The sequence below is a fragment of the Protopterus annectens genome, chromosome 8.part1 (genome assembly GCF_019279795.1).
Source record: "Protopterus annectens isolate FY-2018-M chromosome 8.part1, PAN1.0, whole genome shotgun sequence".
Classification (NCBI taxonomy): domain Eukaryota; kingdom Metazoa; phylum Chordata; order Ceratodontiformes; family Protopteridae; genus Protopterus; species Protopterus annectens.
The window spans coordinates 491,947,037-491,964,467 of record NC_056742.1 but is presented as its reverse complement, the minus strand read 5'-3'; the positions used below and the strand labels follow the sequence as shown (position 1 = coordinate 491,964,467).

The 17,431-nt window shown below is 38.0% G+C and overlaps 1 protein-coding gene across 1 annotated transcript in view; it reads left to right on the top strand.

Moving 5' to 3' along the window:
- The window catches only part of HAS3 (hyaluronan synthase 3), a 252,371-nt gene extending 245,661 nt beyond the window's left edge, over positions 1–6,710 (top strand). The window contains exon 4 of the mRNA XM_044082026.1: positions 1,580–6,710. Coding sequence (XP_043937961.1) covers positions 1,580–2,509 — 930 coding nt within the window. The 3' untranslated portion in view covers positions 2,510–6,710. The remainder of the gene's footprint in view (positions 1–1,579) is intronic.
- The last annotated feature ends 10,721 nt before the right edge of the window (positions 6,711–17,431 follow it).

Here is a 17,431-nt window from a genome sequence, read left to right as displayed (position 1 = left end):
TTGGTCAGCTTTAAAACAGGGGCACAGGGGAAACCAATATCCAAACAGACCATTTCCAAGTGGATAGCACACTGCATCCAATTTTGCTACTCCTTGCATGGAAAACCACCTCCTAGGACCATCAGAACCCATTCCACTAGGGCAACCTCTACTTCCACAGCATTCCTTAGAGGGGTACCCACCAAGGATATCCTGGAAGCTGCCACATAGACTTCAGTCCACACCTTCACCAAACATTACCATCTGAACCTATTCTCAAAAGCTAGGGCTAGGTTTGCCTCTGCAATTCTGCAGAGCATGCTCACCCAGTCTTAAGTTTCTGTTATCCTTCCACCCTTCTCCTCAGCTTTGGGAATCTTCCCAATGGTTAGGACTGCAGCAGTGAAACATGAAGAACATAGTACAGTTGTGTACACTCACCCTAAATGTAGATGTTCGAGTGTGTTCACTGCTGCAGTCATGCTTTCCCTCCCTCCTTCCCCCCGATATCTGCTGTCTTTAGAGAGACACATATTTCTATGAGAGTCTCAGACCCCAGGACTACTAATAATTATTAAAATTGGACTTCTTGGTTGGTTAAGGCAAGAAAAACTGAGGTAATGGTGTTGCCTGCTCTCCTCTATAGCTCGGACAACCTGACGTCACCCAGCAAGTGACAGCAGCCGATGCACAAAACCTTGACTCTGGTATTCGGACCGACTGAGGGCTACCACAGCATGGATAACCCAATGGTTAGGACTGCAGCAGTGAATACACTCAAACATCTACTTTTATGGTAAGTGTACATAACTGTACTATTTTGTCCAAAAGAGCTCCTGGGTTTGGAACTCTCCAGGTAAAATGTGTCTATGCTTCTTAGAGTTCAAGGGGTGGAGTAGAGGGAGGCTAGAGTAGAGATAAAAGAGCAGGAAGCCCTGTACTAAGGTTACGGGTTAGAAGATGGTCCCAAGGCTCTCCACTGAGATTATGGGCTAGAAGATGGTCCCAGGGCTCTCCACTGAGGTTATGGGTTAGAAGATGGTCCTAGGACTCTCCACTGAGGTTATGGGTTAGAAGATGGTCCTAGGGCTCTCCACTGAGGTTATGGGTTAGAAGATGGTCCCAAGACTCTCCTTTTTCCTTGCTTTTTTTCTCTTCTGTGTTTCTTGGGTAAAATCTCGAAACAGTTGGACTGTGTAAAAAAGATAGTAACAACTTCTAGGTTTTCTAGCAGATTTTTCTATATTTTGCATTGCTATTTAAATGTTTAATTGTTGGGTGGGGTTGGCATTTACAGTTGGTGGTGTTTTGGTTTTTGATAAGGGGTTGTATGATGTCTCAGTAAAGGTATTTGCTTTAAAAATCATCTAGGAAAAGAAATAACTTGAGACTGCATGCATTACTTGTATATCAGTATGATGTGATATCCTGAATGATTTAGGCTCTACCTGCCAGCACACACATCTGTGATGATTGGATCACAAGGTGCAAAGGTATATTTTAGCAGCTTTGATTTAGTAAGAGAGTTTAAGTACAGCTTGTGCAATGATTTTGGAGACAAGGTTTTAACTGGTGATGATGTGTTTGTGTAATCCCACAGATCCTGAATAAGTACGACTCGTGGCTGTCCTTCCTTAGCAGTGTTCGTTACTGGATGGCCTTCAATGTTGAACGAGCTTGCCAGTCCTACTTTGGCTGTGTCCAGTGCATCAGTGGACCCCTAGGGATGTATCGCAACTGCCTTCTGCAGCAATTCCTGGAAGACTGGTACAATCAAACATTCCTGGGTAGTAAGTGCAGCTTTGGTGATGACCGCCACCTCACCAACCGTGTTCTAAGCCTGGGCTACCGGACCAAATACACCGCCCGATCAAAGTGCATGACAGAGACACCAACCAGGTACTGCCGGTGGCTGAATCAGCAGACACGCTGGAGCAAGTCATATTTCCGGGAATGGCTGTATAACGCTTTATGGTTCCACAAGCACCACCTCTGGATGACGTACGAGTCAGTAGTAACTGGCTTTTTTCCCTTTTTCTTGATAGCTACAGTCATCCAACTGTTTTACAGAGGAAGGATCTGGAACATCTTGCTCTTCCTGCTTACAGTGCAGCTTGTTGGGATGCTGAAAGCCACATATGCCTGCTTCCTGCGTGGGAATGTCATCATGATTTTCATGTCATTGTACTCTCTCCTCTACATGTCCAGTCTTTTGCCTGCAAAAGTATTTGCCCTTGTCACCATCAACAAGGGTGGTTGGGGAACATCTGGACGTAAAAAAATTGTAGTAAACCTAATTGGCCTTATCCCAGTCTCAATCTGGTTTGCCATTCTACTAGGTGGTATGGTTTACACCATATACTGGCAGACCCAGGACCCCTTCACAGAGACTGAGACGGCATTCCTTGTCGCTGGTGCTATTCTGTATGGCTGTTACTGGGCTGTACTCATCGCATTGTACTTTGCAATAATTGCTAGACACTGTGGAAAAAGACAGGAGCAGTACAGTCTGCCCTATGCTGAGGCATGACTGACAGTCTGACTAAAGTGACACTGTAGTTCATAAGGATAAAGTTGTCGGAGCTACTATAAATATCACCAGCTTAGAAATGTGGTCAGGAAATAGAAGCAACTGTGACCTGAGAAGGACAACTGACTTTTCTTTCATTCCTGGGAAACAAATTATGAATGCAAAGTTTGTATATACTGTGAGGAGCTGATGGGACTCTGCTCCCAGGAGCACTGTTATTTGCATGTTAGAGTGGCAATGATAAGTTAGTATTTAAAGAGCCAAACATAAGTGGTTGAATGTTGTGAAAGATTACTGCATAGGAATCCACACACAAATATATAGAGACATTATGGGAGGCTTGACTCGGACACAATTTTTATTAACATTTGGGGATAATTTTGATTGACTCAGCTATGCTTTGAGGTACAGCTGCAGCACTGTAGTGACCATTGTCACCCATTTCTCCAACAATGGAACGCACTAAATATATACCTGTTTTACAGTTTTTACTAGGAAAGGATCTAATGGGCATTTGTGAAGTTTAATGTTCCACATACTGTGTTCTGTACATACTCTGACATTTTGTTTTTGTTTGGTAGTGTCACCTTATCTATTAAGTTAAACATTTAATATATCTGTGGCCCATGTGTAGCATGACCTCAGGTCACTACAGTGCTTTTTTGATGGGGAGGGGAGTTGACAGAGCACTGGACCACAGTCTTCATTCCATGCATAAAATGTTGGGCTAGTGCTCAGTATGGAGAACATGCTTGGGGGATGCAAGAGGGGTACTATCACATAAACATTTAGGAATCTTCCAGAACATCTCAACACAAGTCATCACTGCATGCCCCACATCTATTTAAAGGGGATCCTGAAATGAAAGACACCTTTCTGAGAAGATTACCACCCCCACCCCAGATCTAGTTTCTATTATACCAGTTCCCTATTCATCCCTAGCGACATCAAGCAATCAAGTAATTCAGCATATGTTCTGAGCAATTAGGAGGTAAGTCTGGGCTTCATGGGCAGAAGACTTTGCAGGACAGTCCCCATTAAAAATAACAGAAAAAAAAACTGACATCACAGAAAGCCTTCTGAAAAAAAATATGCATTTCTTACTCTGCTGTTATCTGATAAAATGTGACTGTTTTTTTAAAGATTGTCAAACCATGCTGAAGTATTAAACTGGAAAAAGTTTTATTTTTAAAAAGCAACATCTGACTTTTTCAGTTTCAAGCCACTCTACTATAGAACAAAAGCTTCCATTAGTGCATTTTATAAGATTTATGCTCAGTGGAACTGGCATGCTCTGAGCATTTAATCAGGTTTTGGAGGTGGTGTAGCATTTTTATTCCACTACAGAATGCTTTTTTTTTTTTTTTTTTTTTTTTGGCTGGGAGCAGTACTGCCCTCCCTTAGTCTACAGCGTTCTGAAAGGGTTTGTATACATGAGACCAGTAAGCATCTAGACCAGTCATTATGGCATTAGGACATGTTAGCCAAAAGCTATTTTTCAAAATCTGATGCTATTATTATACTGCTTGACCAACAAAGGGCCCCTGGGGGATGTCTGTAGCTGCCCGGACCCTGCTATTGTCTATCCCCACCAGTAATCCTCACTAAGCCTCATACTCATCAACAGGGTTCTTGACATACCTCATATCTGACTTATAAAATGGTCTCCATTTTATTCCATACCTCACACTAAGGAATGAAGCACATACTTGGAGAACGACAGAAGTTGATAATATCAAAAATAAGGCAGAAGATAACACTGTCATATGCTTATAATGTTTTCTGTGCTTTCTGCACAAAATCACAAAATGAAAAGAGGTAAAAGTGTATGAAGTTTGTTTAGGGGTTTGTAGAACATGAATGCCAACAGGGCTAAATATATTAGAATTATCCAAAGAGATATTCATGTGAAACGTATGTACTGAAATAGCCATGTATAACTTGCATAATATTCAGATATTTTTTAATGCTTTTTCCCCCATGCCTGCAGACCAAGGCTCCCTAGTCTGACTGACTTGAGCTTTACTTGCAGAGTCATCAGGGAGGGGGACGTCATTCAGGCAGCCATGAGGGTTGCTTTCATCCTCTCCAGCATCCTGGCAATGAAGACTTGTTTGCTTTTTAATGGCCTAACCACTTCACTGGTTTGGGCAGGCAAACTGTATCACACTGGGAGTAAGTACACTTTCCTACACAACTGCAACTCCTCTACACTTTGTTGGTGAAGGTTACTGCCAATCAGCAGCTTTGTGAACCACTCACACACACCCCTCAGGTAATGAGCCCGCCTTCTTCAACTTGCAGCCAGTTCTGCGTTCACCCCTCTAGGATAGGCACTCCCATCCCTCCTGTCAGCATCATCAATCACGTGAGCCACCAATCACACTTTGATAGCCTGTGACATGTAACCCAAAAAAAAAAACATAAAAAAAGGAAAATGAGCAGCATGAAACAGCACGAAACACAGCAACCACTCAGTGACACTCGCTGGGACCATTAAAGGCAGACAGTTCCAGCTAACACACTGAAGACTTCTCAGTAAAATGAAATGATTTATTCTGGTACAAAATCAACAGGTCCACAGATTAAGCACTTTCATTCCTCACAAGGGAACTTCTTCAGAATAACTACTTATACATTCTCTGAGAGTTTAATTGACATAATTATTTAATTAATTCTTAATTAACATTAAAAAAGCACTCTTTAAAAAACTGCACTTAATATAAAAAATACACACTGCTTTCTCAGCATAAGAACAAATGTACTTTAAGAGGTAATTATGTAAAATCAGCCATACTACAATACCAAAGCCCTCCTTTTGAGAGCAGGAACTAAGGAAATATATTCATTTAGACCTGGTGGGGTACCAGCATCTAAATTCAGCTGCCACATCAATTCTTTATATTCAAGAGCAGTCTCCCAGTCACCTCCCCTTTCTGGAAGGTTTACTTTTTCTAACACCTAAAACTTAAACTTAGCTTGCTTATAGGATAAGGTGTGTTTAAATAAGGCCGTTGTTTCTTTTTGCTTGTTAATTTCATAAGAATGCTCATATATTTGTTGTTTCAACTTTCTCTCGGTTTTCCCTGTGTAGTATGATGGACATCATGTGCAATAAGCTACGTATACAACCTCTGTTGTATTACAGTTGTAATATCCTTTCCCTATTAATGTTCTCAAACTGTCACCATCACATATGTCTTCCTTGTTTTCTATATATACACACGGGGCACAAGCCCCACATTTGTACCATATTTATTTTTCCTCGATTTTTGATCTATCCCACTTTCAAAAATGTTTTTCTAAGTTAGCATCCCTTTTGTATCCAAATTTTAAAGTCCTAGCAAACACATCCAGATAGTTAGGCATTCTGGAAAATAATTCCCAGAATTTTATAATGGTTTCTTTTACTTTCTTAGCATCTAGGTGGTACTCAGTAGCCATAAATACCTCTCCCTTACTACCCATGTGTTCTATTTGAAAATCATATTGTGGAACTACTTGCAAATCAGTATTATATCCTAAGATAGGGATGTAGTTTTCACCCCAATTAGTCAAAATTTCCTCCTTTGTTACTTAATTAAATTCAGTGGGTATCCCCTCTCAATAAATAGTTGTTTGATTTAATTCATCTCCTTGATTAAATCCTCCATATTAGTGGTCATGCGTGCCACTCTCACCATCTGCCCCTATATTTTGTTCTTTTTTTGCATGAAGGGGTGCCCACTCTGGAAATGTAAATATAAATTGGAAAAAAATTTCCTTGCGATACAGGGTAGAAATATACTTGTTCTTATATCTATCCTTTCTGATTTTGACATCCAAGTAATGAATGTCCTCTGTACCTACATTGTGAGTAAAGCAAAGAAAACTGGTAGTTAACGTAAGAGATAAAGTTCTCTATATTATCCATTGGCCCCTCCAAGCAATAAAAATAACGCCCAGAAAATGGAAGTAGCATCTAATGTTGTCTAAATACGTATTTGTATTAAAAACAAAATGCGTTTTCCAATACAAAAGAACAATATTGGCGTATGCAGGGGCGTAGGATGTCCCCATAGCTACACAGTCTGTTTGCCTGTAATATGCTCCCTAGAAAAAGTTATTTTTTAATACTATGTCCATATTTTCTATGATTATTCTAAACTCCTAATGGGATAGGAATTCAGAATCTATCAAAACCTCCTCAAACCAACACATACTGATGTTGTGCGGAATCACACTAAACAGATCTTTAATATCCACTACTATAAATACATAATTGTCACTATATTCAATTTCCCCCCTCTTTTTAAAAAATATGTGCTTATTTAATGTTATGAATTAATTGAATAATTACATCAATTAAACTCTCAGAGAGTGTACAAATGTGTAGAGCTGTTATACAGTAGTTATTCTGAATAAGTTCCCTTGTGATGAATGAAAGTGCTTAATCTGTGGACCTGTTGATTTTGTACCAGAATAAATCATTTAATTTTACTGAGAAGTCTTCAGTGTGTTACCTGGTGAACTGTCTGCCTTTATTGGACCCAGTGAGTGTCACTGAGTGTGTTGCTGTGTTTCTTGGTTAGCCTGTGACATAGTCAGGGCTTTATTCCTCTGTGCCACCAGGGCAGCTTGGTAACATTCAGTTTTGGATCCCTAATATTTTAAAAGGACTTATATGACACGTCTTATTATAGCAGTTGTCACTCTCCAGAGATTGTTAGTGATGCGGCACTCCATGAACAAAATCATTTGCATGATTTTTTTTTTTTTTTTTTTTTTACTAGAAGCATATCTAGGCTTTATTTAGCAGGATGTGTAAATAATGAACAGTTGCAAACCTCTGAACCTTCAGTGAAAGCTCCAAATATGCTTCTGCAGACATAGCTCGGACTTTGTACCCAGATTTTAACAATAGCCATTTGAGGTACATGAAGAGAAGGCAGGCCATCATGTTACAATGGTTTCAATATTCTGTTCTGTTTTTAAAAGAGGAGCTAAAATGCTTCCTCATCCTAGCTTAGTGAGCGGTTTAAGAAGGTTGTGGTGTGAAAGGCAGTGGAACAGTGCTATTACTACCGTAGCTTTGTAGTTAGACATTTGGAACTATGGTAACTTTTAATATCAAGAACTATAACACTTTAATTGCTATGCATTTGTAGTACTTTATGAATTCAGCAATTGTTGCCAAAACTCTACCCCAAGTGCATTTTCATAACAGTTTACATAAAAAAGTGTCACTGCAATCAAAAAAATTGCAAGGCAACTCCATCATGAGAAAAATAATTACAATGTTCATTAAATTTTCCATTAGTATACTGGATATTTTTTCAGCAGACTGATTGATTATATTACCTCAACTGTAACTCTTCATATCTTCTCTGAATCTGATCCTAGCCACCATCTGGTACATAGCAGACCACTCACTGGCAGCATCAGAGGCAAACATTATGACTGCAAGTGTGAGGAGAATTATTTGATGCAGGGAGGAGGGAAGGCGCCAGCATCCAGTGCATTGGTCACCTTTTTGAGGAGGAGGTGGAAGGGCGATTCCACTCTTGCAATGAAGCCTAAGAATTCCAAGTGATCTATGCAGAAAGTGATGCAAAACGTGCAGAAACACGTGAGTATGCTTGTCCTGCATCCTTCATATGCCTGTGCCACCAAGATTAGAAAACAGGTAGGAATGTATAAAGTGATCACTCCTACTCGATGCACGAAGGACCATTCCTTAACTAATGAATGAGTGAAGAATGCACAGGTGAATGAGCCAGCCATAAGTTAAGAAAAAGTGACGTGGAAGGAGCAAAGCAAAAGTCCAAGCTTTTTTGCATTTTCCATTTAAATAAGTTGCCTTTTTTAATAATATAAGGCCCAGAATGCATAAATAACCTCTCAGGATAAGCCTGGAACTTCTGCATCATTAAAAAGGTTGCTCAAGGCCACACAGTGTACAGATGAAGTCTGTGGGAATCAAACATTGGTCTGTAAGGTATAACAGATTACCAGCTTATAGTTTTAAGTTACTCTACTTCAAGGCAAAAAAGGCAGATTTTCCCTCTTAGCTGCCCCCCTGAGCAGTCACAATCTAACAACAAAGAACACTATTTATTGTGAGATACTGCAGTAAAGAACTTTCAACAGGACCACCAGTAGTCATGCGACTAATGGTTTACAACAGATTTGCTTTTTTGCTTTATGTCACTACATGTACCATCCTGGAATTTGTTAGAAGCTGCACAGTATATACAATAGCAACTAAAACCCTGGAACTATCACCAACACATGGCAAACTTTACAGTTTTTTTCTATACAGAAATATAGGGTATCTGACTACCACAGTACGGTTAACACATGTTGTAGTGCTACACAGTGACATGTTTTAACTTGCCATAAACTAAACGTGCTATACTTTAGACTCTGACCACAGATAGCCATCACTTAGCATGTCCTGCCAGTAAAATTCTTATTATATAATATGGATAATTACCGTATATAAAGAACAGTAGGGCATATAGGACAGCAGGACATTATCTGACAGTATATACAGGACAGCAGGATATTATCCAATTGTATATACAGGACAGCAGGACATTACCTGACTGTATATACAGGACAGCAGGACGTTATCTGACCATATATATAGGACAGCAGGATGTTATCTGACTGTATATACAGGACAGCAGGACATTACCCGACTGTATATACAGGACAGCAGGATGTTATCCAACTGTATATACAGGACATTACCTGACTGTATATACAGGACAGAAGGATGTTATCTGACCGTATATACAGGACAGCAGGATGCTATCTGACTGTATATACAGGACAGCAGGACATTACTTCACTGTATATACAGGACAGCAGGAAGTTACCCGACTGCATATACAGGACAGCAGGATGTTATCTGACTGTATGTACAGGACAACAGGACATTACCCGACTGTATATACAGGACAGCAGGATGTTATCTGACAGTATATACAGGACAGCAGAATATCTGACTGTATATACAGGACAGTACCCGATTGTATATACAGGACAGCAGGACATTATCTAACTGTATATACAGGACAGCAGGACGTTATCTGACAGTATTTACAGGACAGCAGGATGTTATCTGACAGTATATACAGGACAGTAGGACGTTATCTGACTGTATATACAGTACAGCAGGACATTACCTGACTGTATATACAGGGCAGTAGGACGTTATCTGACTGTATATACAGTACAGCAGGACATTACCTGACTGTATATACAGGGCAGCAGGATGTTATCTGACTGTATATACAGGACAGTAGGACATTACCTCACTGAATATACAGGACAGCAGGACATTACCCGACTGTATATACAGGACAGTAGGACATTATCTGACAGTATATACAAGACAGCAGGACATTATCTGACAGTATATACAGGACAGTAGGACATTACCCGACTGTATATACAGAACAGCAGGACATTATCTGATTCTATGTACAGTACAGCAGGACATTATTTGACTGTATATACAGGACAGTAGGCCATTACCTGACTGTATATACAGGACAGCAGGACATTATCTGACAGTATATATAGGACAGCAGGACGTTATCTGACAGTATATACAAGACAGCAGGACATTACCTGACTGTATATACAGGACAGCAGGACATTACCTGACTGTATATACAGGACAGCAGGACATTACCTGACTGTATATACAGGGCAGAAGAACTTTATCTGACTGAAAGTAAAGTATATTAATGCACTGTTTTCCTCATTACACACACACACACACACACACACACACACACACACACACACACACACACACACACACACACACACAGATATACATACAGCTACACAGGCAGTAATTCATATAAAAATACAGTGAAAAATTACATCAAAAGTATTGACCACTTGATTCCCCATCACTCCCTTTAGGTGCAGAAGATTGTGGGTTCTGTTCCCACACCAGGAAGATTGAGCACTGACACTACAGTGCAGTATAAGGGAGATGCTGCATTCCTGAGTGTGTCATTCTTTGGGTGAGATGTTAAACTGGGGGCCTATCTGCGTAGCTCAGGTGGATGTAAAAGATTCCACAGCACCAATCAAAAAGAGTAGTGGAAGTTCCCAAATGCCTTCACCAAACTTCCCCCAGTAATATAACCTTGGGTCTCCCCTGAAAAGAGGCAAAAAAACCTAGTGGGTCTGACCATGTCAACAAAGAAAAAACTATTTTAACAAAGAAACTGTCTGTAGCAGAGCAATGTGGCGCACAAGTTATTCGGGTCACATAAGTTGCCATATTTGCTTTGTATATCAAAAACAAGATTTATTGAAACAAAACATAGAACTGTGTTTTTATGTAACCAAATGTAATTACTACAGTGGTGTTGGTAACAGAGAAATGCAGCAAAGGTACTATGACAGAAGGTCCTGTTTGTCAGGTCAGCAAGTAGTAGGAGTTCCGGCATAGCCATGAGACATATATTTACACACATATGCTTAGATCAGCTCCGTTTCATCATTTGATCTTTCTTGGGTAACAAAAATCAGTGCCAGCGGAGAGTGTAGCACACAAGATAATATAAAGAATGCTCCTCTCCATCTCTGTTTCATCAGAGGAGTTGTCCCATCACACTTCAGAAGAAGAGGATGTGTTCATTTCCTGTGGAAAGAGGAACAAATCAATTCCTACAGCAGTGGCACATAAGTTTTTTTTGGAGGGGGGGGGGGTAGTAAGAGTTTACCTGAAAAATGGAATATTGTTGTTTCTACCATGGATTATCAGTCCACATCAGCTGAGTCTCAGTAGTGGAATACTGTGAAAAACATGCAGACCAGAAACCTAGTACGAGTCATTAATGTGAGGCTAATTAATGCCCTTACGGAAACTGTCAGACTGAGTGCTGCAGAAACATTTGTGGCCACTTACTAATGGGGATTAGGCCACACTTTGTTTTCCATATTCCTCCCTTCCTCCCCCAGATAACAACAGAACAGTCACTACCAGGTTGCCTATCCTGAGGAAGCTGACAAATATCCCCTCCACCCACCTCATGCCCCAATGTAGAAATAATGGTACCAGTTTCCCCATCCAATCATTTACACCCCCCAACCACCGCACAAGGCCATGTAGCCAGGCATTTCCAGCACCACCAGTTTTGAGACTAAATGGCAGTTAAGGCCTACCTTTCGGTTGTGAGACAGAGATGGACCTAAACAGTGAGTGAAAATGGAACGTTTCTACGACTTAACTTGAAATCAGTACCCATTGTTTTTTCCTGTTGATATATAAATTTCAATTGTTGTTTCAATAATGTAATAACAATGTCTAACATTACAAGCTCCTGCACCATAAAATATGTGATTTCCACGTATTAATTTTTCCTATAAATACTTGAGCAACTGTTAAAAAGTAAGGACTGGAGCCATGGAGCTATTGACTGTACACAGCAAGGCTTTTCCTTACCTTTGTTTTTCCTCTCATATTTGCATATGTTAAGAGTTCCTGTACTCCCTGCTGTCATTACCAGCAGCAGCATTCTGGATCATTGAGATGCACCCTGTGCTAATGCTTTTAACATTTTCATTTCATTCTGCATAATCAGGGAAAACTCCATGTTCTCAAAAAGGATTAGTCAGCAAATCAGGTCTATTACTGAAGAGCTTTGTGCAGTATAAAATGCATGATTACAGTAAGCACATCCTCTAGTTCAAAGCATTTTCTTTTTTGCTAGCTATTCGTATTTAAATCTGATGTCCCTCCATAGATCTCATTTACTTCATGGATGATTAGTTCTGGAACTTATTTACAGTGCTTGACATATGACATCAACGCTAATCATATGACATCAAAGCTAATGACTGTAGAACCAGCTGATGTTCAACACTCACTTCCTTGTTACTGTGCTACATTGTTTCACCAGTTGTCCTTCAGTGGGTGTCAGTACCACATTGGTCTGGGTTCCTCCCAGCACCTCAGGATGGGTACACTGGCACTCCACTCACCCCCCCCCCCCAGTTTCTTCCAGCACCAAGGTAGTTTTGCAGTCAGGACTCCATGCTTCTAAATAACATAACAGCTAAATAAAATCTTACATTTTATCTCTTAGTTGTGGAATTGCTGAACCAGGTGACTTAAACCTGACAGCATTGTCGGGGAAAATCACACTGTTCCTAGGGTAGTGTTTCCTACGAGGAAACACACCTGTTGAAGAATTGGTCTTCCAAACAAGTTTTTGTGCTTCATTAATTAATAAATTATAACATTTCCTGAAAACTCAAAAAATAAACAAGATTTGTGTTTTCTGATGTTTCTTTTTTTAATAAATGTGATTTATTATTTTTTATTACTAAATGTGATTATCCTTTGTGTGGCAATTTTGAATATCTTTAGGTTTAGGAAAGCGTGTGTATATGTATTGTATATGCATATGTTTGTTTAAAAGCATTTTCAGGAGTGACAAGCCCTTTGGTGAGACAAACTCATTTGGGCAATATTAAGCAATCCCATCAAGGTTACTAAGTAAATTCACGCCATCTGTCAGGATCATACTGCAACATTCCTTCCCTGTGACTTTGTACAAGGGTGCAGTATTTTATATGAAAATGATGTTTATGGCTCTATGGCCTGTATATGTATATTTTGTTGTAATATTTATTGAGATGTGTAAATAGTACAGGGGGCAGTACACAGATACCTCAGTCAATTTTGCCACCTACTGTCGAAAACTTGAATTGAGAGTACCAGAGCAACCACCTGTGCCTTTAATGTCTTAAGTTATTGTTCTTTTATTATTTTATATGAACCAATGTTGCTAGAGTTTCTATGAAATGAAAAAAGTTATATAAGCCACCAAAGAATGTAGTTTTTGAATACTGTCTGCTAAATTAAGAATATGACCTTAAACATTTTAAATAAAGACAATAAATGCCTGTATCAACATGTTTTCTTCTGTCTTTTTTAAAGAACTGTGCTTCATGCTGTATGGGAGTATATCGTCTGTAATTCAGTACAAACTACATTCTCATAAAAGGAGACTAATTATATTGGTCATACAGACGGAGTTATGTTTACTCACAGCATGAGTATGAATGCGGCTGTAACTGCATCTGACTGCTATAATATATCTCTCTCATTGACTGTCCATGGTGCCAACAGTCAATAGGCACCAAAAATATGTACGAAAACCACAAGACCAGTAAAATAAAGTTGATTTATTAGCTCTCTTGATGAAACAGACAAAACAGTTTGTTCTCTCTCTAGCGCCTCGGCCACAGTAAGCCTTCAAGGAGTAAACCTTCATAATTATAGAACACTTTATATACTTACATCAATTAAAACACTTAAAATTAATTATACAATTATACAATTAATCAATTACACTTTTCCAACAGCACTCTGTGTTCAATCCATTAGGTAACGAAGTGCCATATTTTAAAATAAAAATAGTTTCTTTGCTTAATAGTGACTTTTCAACCATATGGCCATTTGCTTCAGTATCAGCTACTTGTTGTAAAATAGTAGCCTGCAAACTATCACTTGAGCCATTATGATATTCACCAAAATGTAAAGCTAATGGGCTTTCTGCTTTTTGATTCCTTATGTCCCTTAAATGTTCAAGTAATCTTACTTTGAACATCCTTTTTGTTTGACCAATATAAAACTTATTGCACCCACATTTTATAGCATAAATTACTTTTTGTGTCTTACAATTATATATACCATCTGAAGTAAACCTAACATTATTAATACTTGTAAAAACTTTTTTATATATCTACAAATACTACAGTTTCCATATGGAAACGTTCCTAAATCAGAAATTTCATAATACATTTTACACTCTGGTTTTGAAAATTTTGTATGTACTACCATGTCTCTTAAACTTCTACCTCTTTTATATGAAAAAATTAATTTTTTCTCCATTAAATTATTAAGTTCCTCAAAATTTTTTAAAAATTCCCAAAAGTGCAAAATGCATTTTTTAATATCACTACTAAAAAAATTATAAGTAGACACTAAGAAAATATTTTTATCTAAATTATTTATATTATTTTTATTTTTGGTATAACATTTATTATCATAACCAACATAACCAGTATTCTGAGAATTATATCTTAATTCTACTACTTTCCGAATATCCAATTCAAGCAGTCTAGCATCATATTCTCTTCTCAAAAACATTTCTTTTGTTGTTTGGATTTCTTGTAAGAATATATTGTCATCGTTACACAAACGCGAAATCCTTAGGAACTCTCCATATGGCAAAGACTGGATAGTTTGATTAGGGTGACAACTAGTAGCCTTCAAAAAATCATGTGGCATACCAAACTTTCTATGTATACTAGTAATTATTGGATGGCCACTTTGTCCTATTAACCTAATATCCAAAAAATTCACTGTATGTCCACATTGTAATCCTTCAAAGGAAATATTAAACCTATTTTGTTGAATTTCTTTTACAAATTGATTTATATTATTGAATCCATCATCACACAAAAAAATCAAATCATCTATGTATCTATAATATATTTTAACATATTTCTGTACAAATTCATTTTTATAGATACACTCTTGTTCAACCAGGCCCATAAATATATTAGCATACATTGGTGTGAATGGGGCACCCATAGCTGTACCTTGTATCTGATGAAAAACCATATCATTAAAACAAAAATAATTATTTTCTAAACAAAATTGAACTAAATCAAGAACATAATGTGTGTAAGGATGGTCCCCCATACTTTTATATATTGCTTCTAAACCAAATCTGTGTTGAATACTAGTATACAAACTCTTAACATCTAATGTGATCCAATACATACATTCACTCCATACAATAGATTTTATTTTATTCAAAAAATCAAAAGAGTCTCTTATATATGATGGTAGACAAACAACTTCTTTAAGCAATACCTTATGTAATACTACTCCCAAGTTGTGTAAAAAATATTTTCTGGCTGAAACAATTGGTCTACCTGGAGGTTTACTAAAATTTTTATGAATTTTAGGCAGGCAGTAAAAGTATGCTGGACCTACATCAGATGATATTAGTTTCTTTTTTACATCAGATTCTGTCCAATAACCTAGTCTCAAGCCCTTAGAAATTAAATTATTATAACATTCCTTAGCACATTCTATAACATCCTTTTGAACTACACAATATACAGATTCATCATTAAGTAGATCTAGACACATATTTAAATACTGCGTATGGTGCATTATCACAATTTTATTGCCCTTATCAGAGGGCTTAACTATTAAGTCACATTGTTTAGAAAATTGTGTTAACTCTCCCCATTCTTGTTTGGGCAAATTATATTCAATATTATTATACTGTAAATTTCTTAGCAAGTACTCAATTTCAAAGTCTAACATTGCATGAAATTTTTTTATTCCTTCATGAATAAATGGAGGCATAAAATTGCTGGCTACACTTAAACCAGAAGTATCAATAGGGTAATAAGCATTTAAATTACTGACACAAGAAACAAATGACTCACAAGACTCAATAGAGTCACTATCACATTCTACACTATCCATATTAGCACGCTCAACATCTTCACTAAGTTTAACATTACATATGTTATTAAAATAATACCATAGATGCAGCTTCCTTACAAATCTAAATACTTCTATTTTCCATTCATGTAAACTATTTTTATTTTAAAATATGGCACTTTGTTGCCTAATGGATTGAACACAGAGTGCTGTTGGAAAAGTGTAATTGATTAATTGTATAATTGTATAATTAATTTTAAGTGTTTTAATTGATGTAAGTATATAAAGTGTTCTATAATTATGAAGGTTTATTCCTTGAAGGCTTACTGTGGCCAAGGCGCTAGAGAGAGAGAACAAACTGGTTTGTCTGTTTCATCAAGAGAGCTAATAAATCGACTTTATTTTACTGGTCTTGTGGTTTTCGTTCATCTACCTTTCTTCTGTTGCTGCTGGATTTGTTTTTCACCAAAAATATGTAGCCTAGTCCCACTTTAGTTAACATCTGCAGTTATAATCAGCCAAAACAAACCTAACTAAATCTCTGCACCTTTCCTTACTGTTACAAGTTCTTGATATTTTGCTAGGATCCTGGTACCTGATAATGTTTCTTCCTCTGACTGGAACTGATTAATTAATACATCTTAAAGTGTTTAAGAAGGTATCTTTAATCTAATGGTAGCACTCTTAAACATTGCTACACTTCTAATTTATCTTTGTTTTACAGGTAATTCAATGTCCTACTTATATCCCTGATGTTCACATTGCAAGTAGTTTAAAAATGAAAAAAAAAGGCATGCTTTTCTGTTTTTCTTTATGACAACACCCACATAAAGATGTTACTGCAGGTACTACCAGCAAAGCATTCTGGGTAATCAAACACAAGATACCCCTTACGGAGAGCAACACTTAGATGGTGGTTACACTAACAGATCATCACACATGTCACTTACCAATGTAGTGTATCCCACCTGTTAGACATAGCTGACAACTTGTCTTACTAGCATACCTGAGACATCATGCATGTCAATTACCAATGTACTGTATCCCACCTGTTAGACATAGCTGACAACTTGTCTTACTAGCATACCTGAGACATCATGCATGTCAATTACCAATGTACTGTATCCCACCTGTTAGACATAGCTGACAACTTGTCTTACCAGCATACCTGAGACATCACTCATGTCACTTACCAATGTAGTGTATCCCACCTGTTAGACATAGCTGACAACTTATCTTACTAGCATACCTGAGACATCACACACATAGGTGCAGGAACCATAGAGCGAGGGAGAGGGAGCACCCCCCCCCCCACTTTTACAGCTCTTTTACAGCTGCAAGACCTGTTTTTGGACCCAACGGAGGACTCGTGAGCATTGCATGAATTTTAAACACAAACATGTGGGAATCACATCATTGCTGCCAGAGTCACC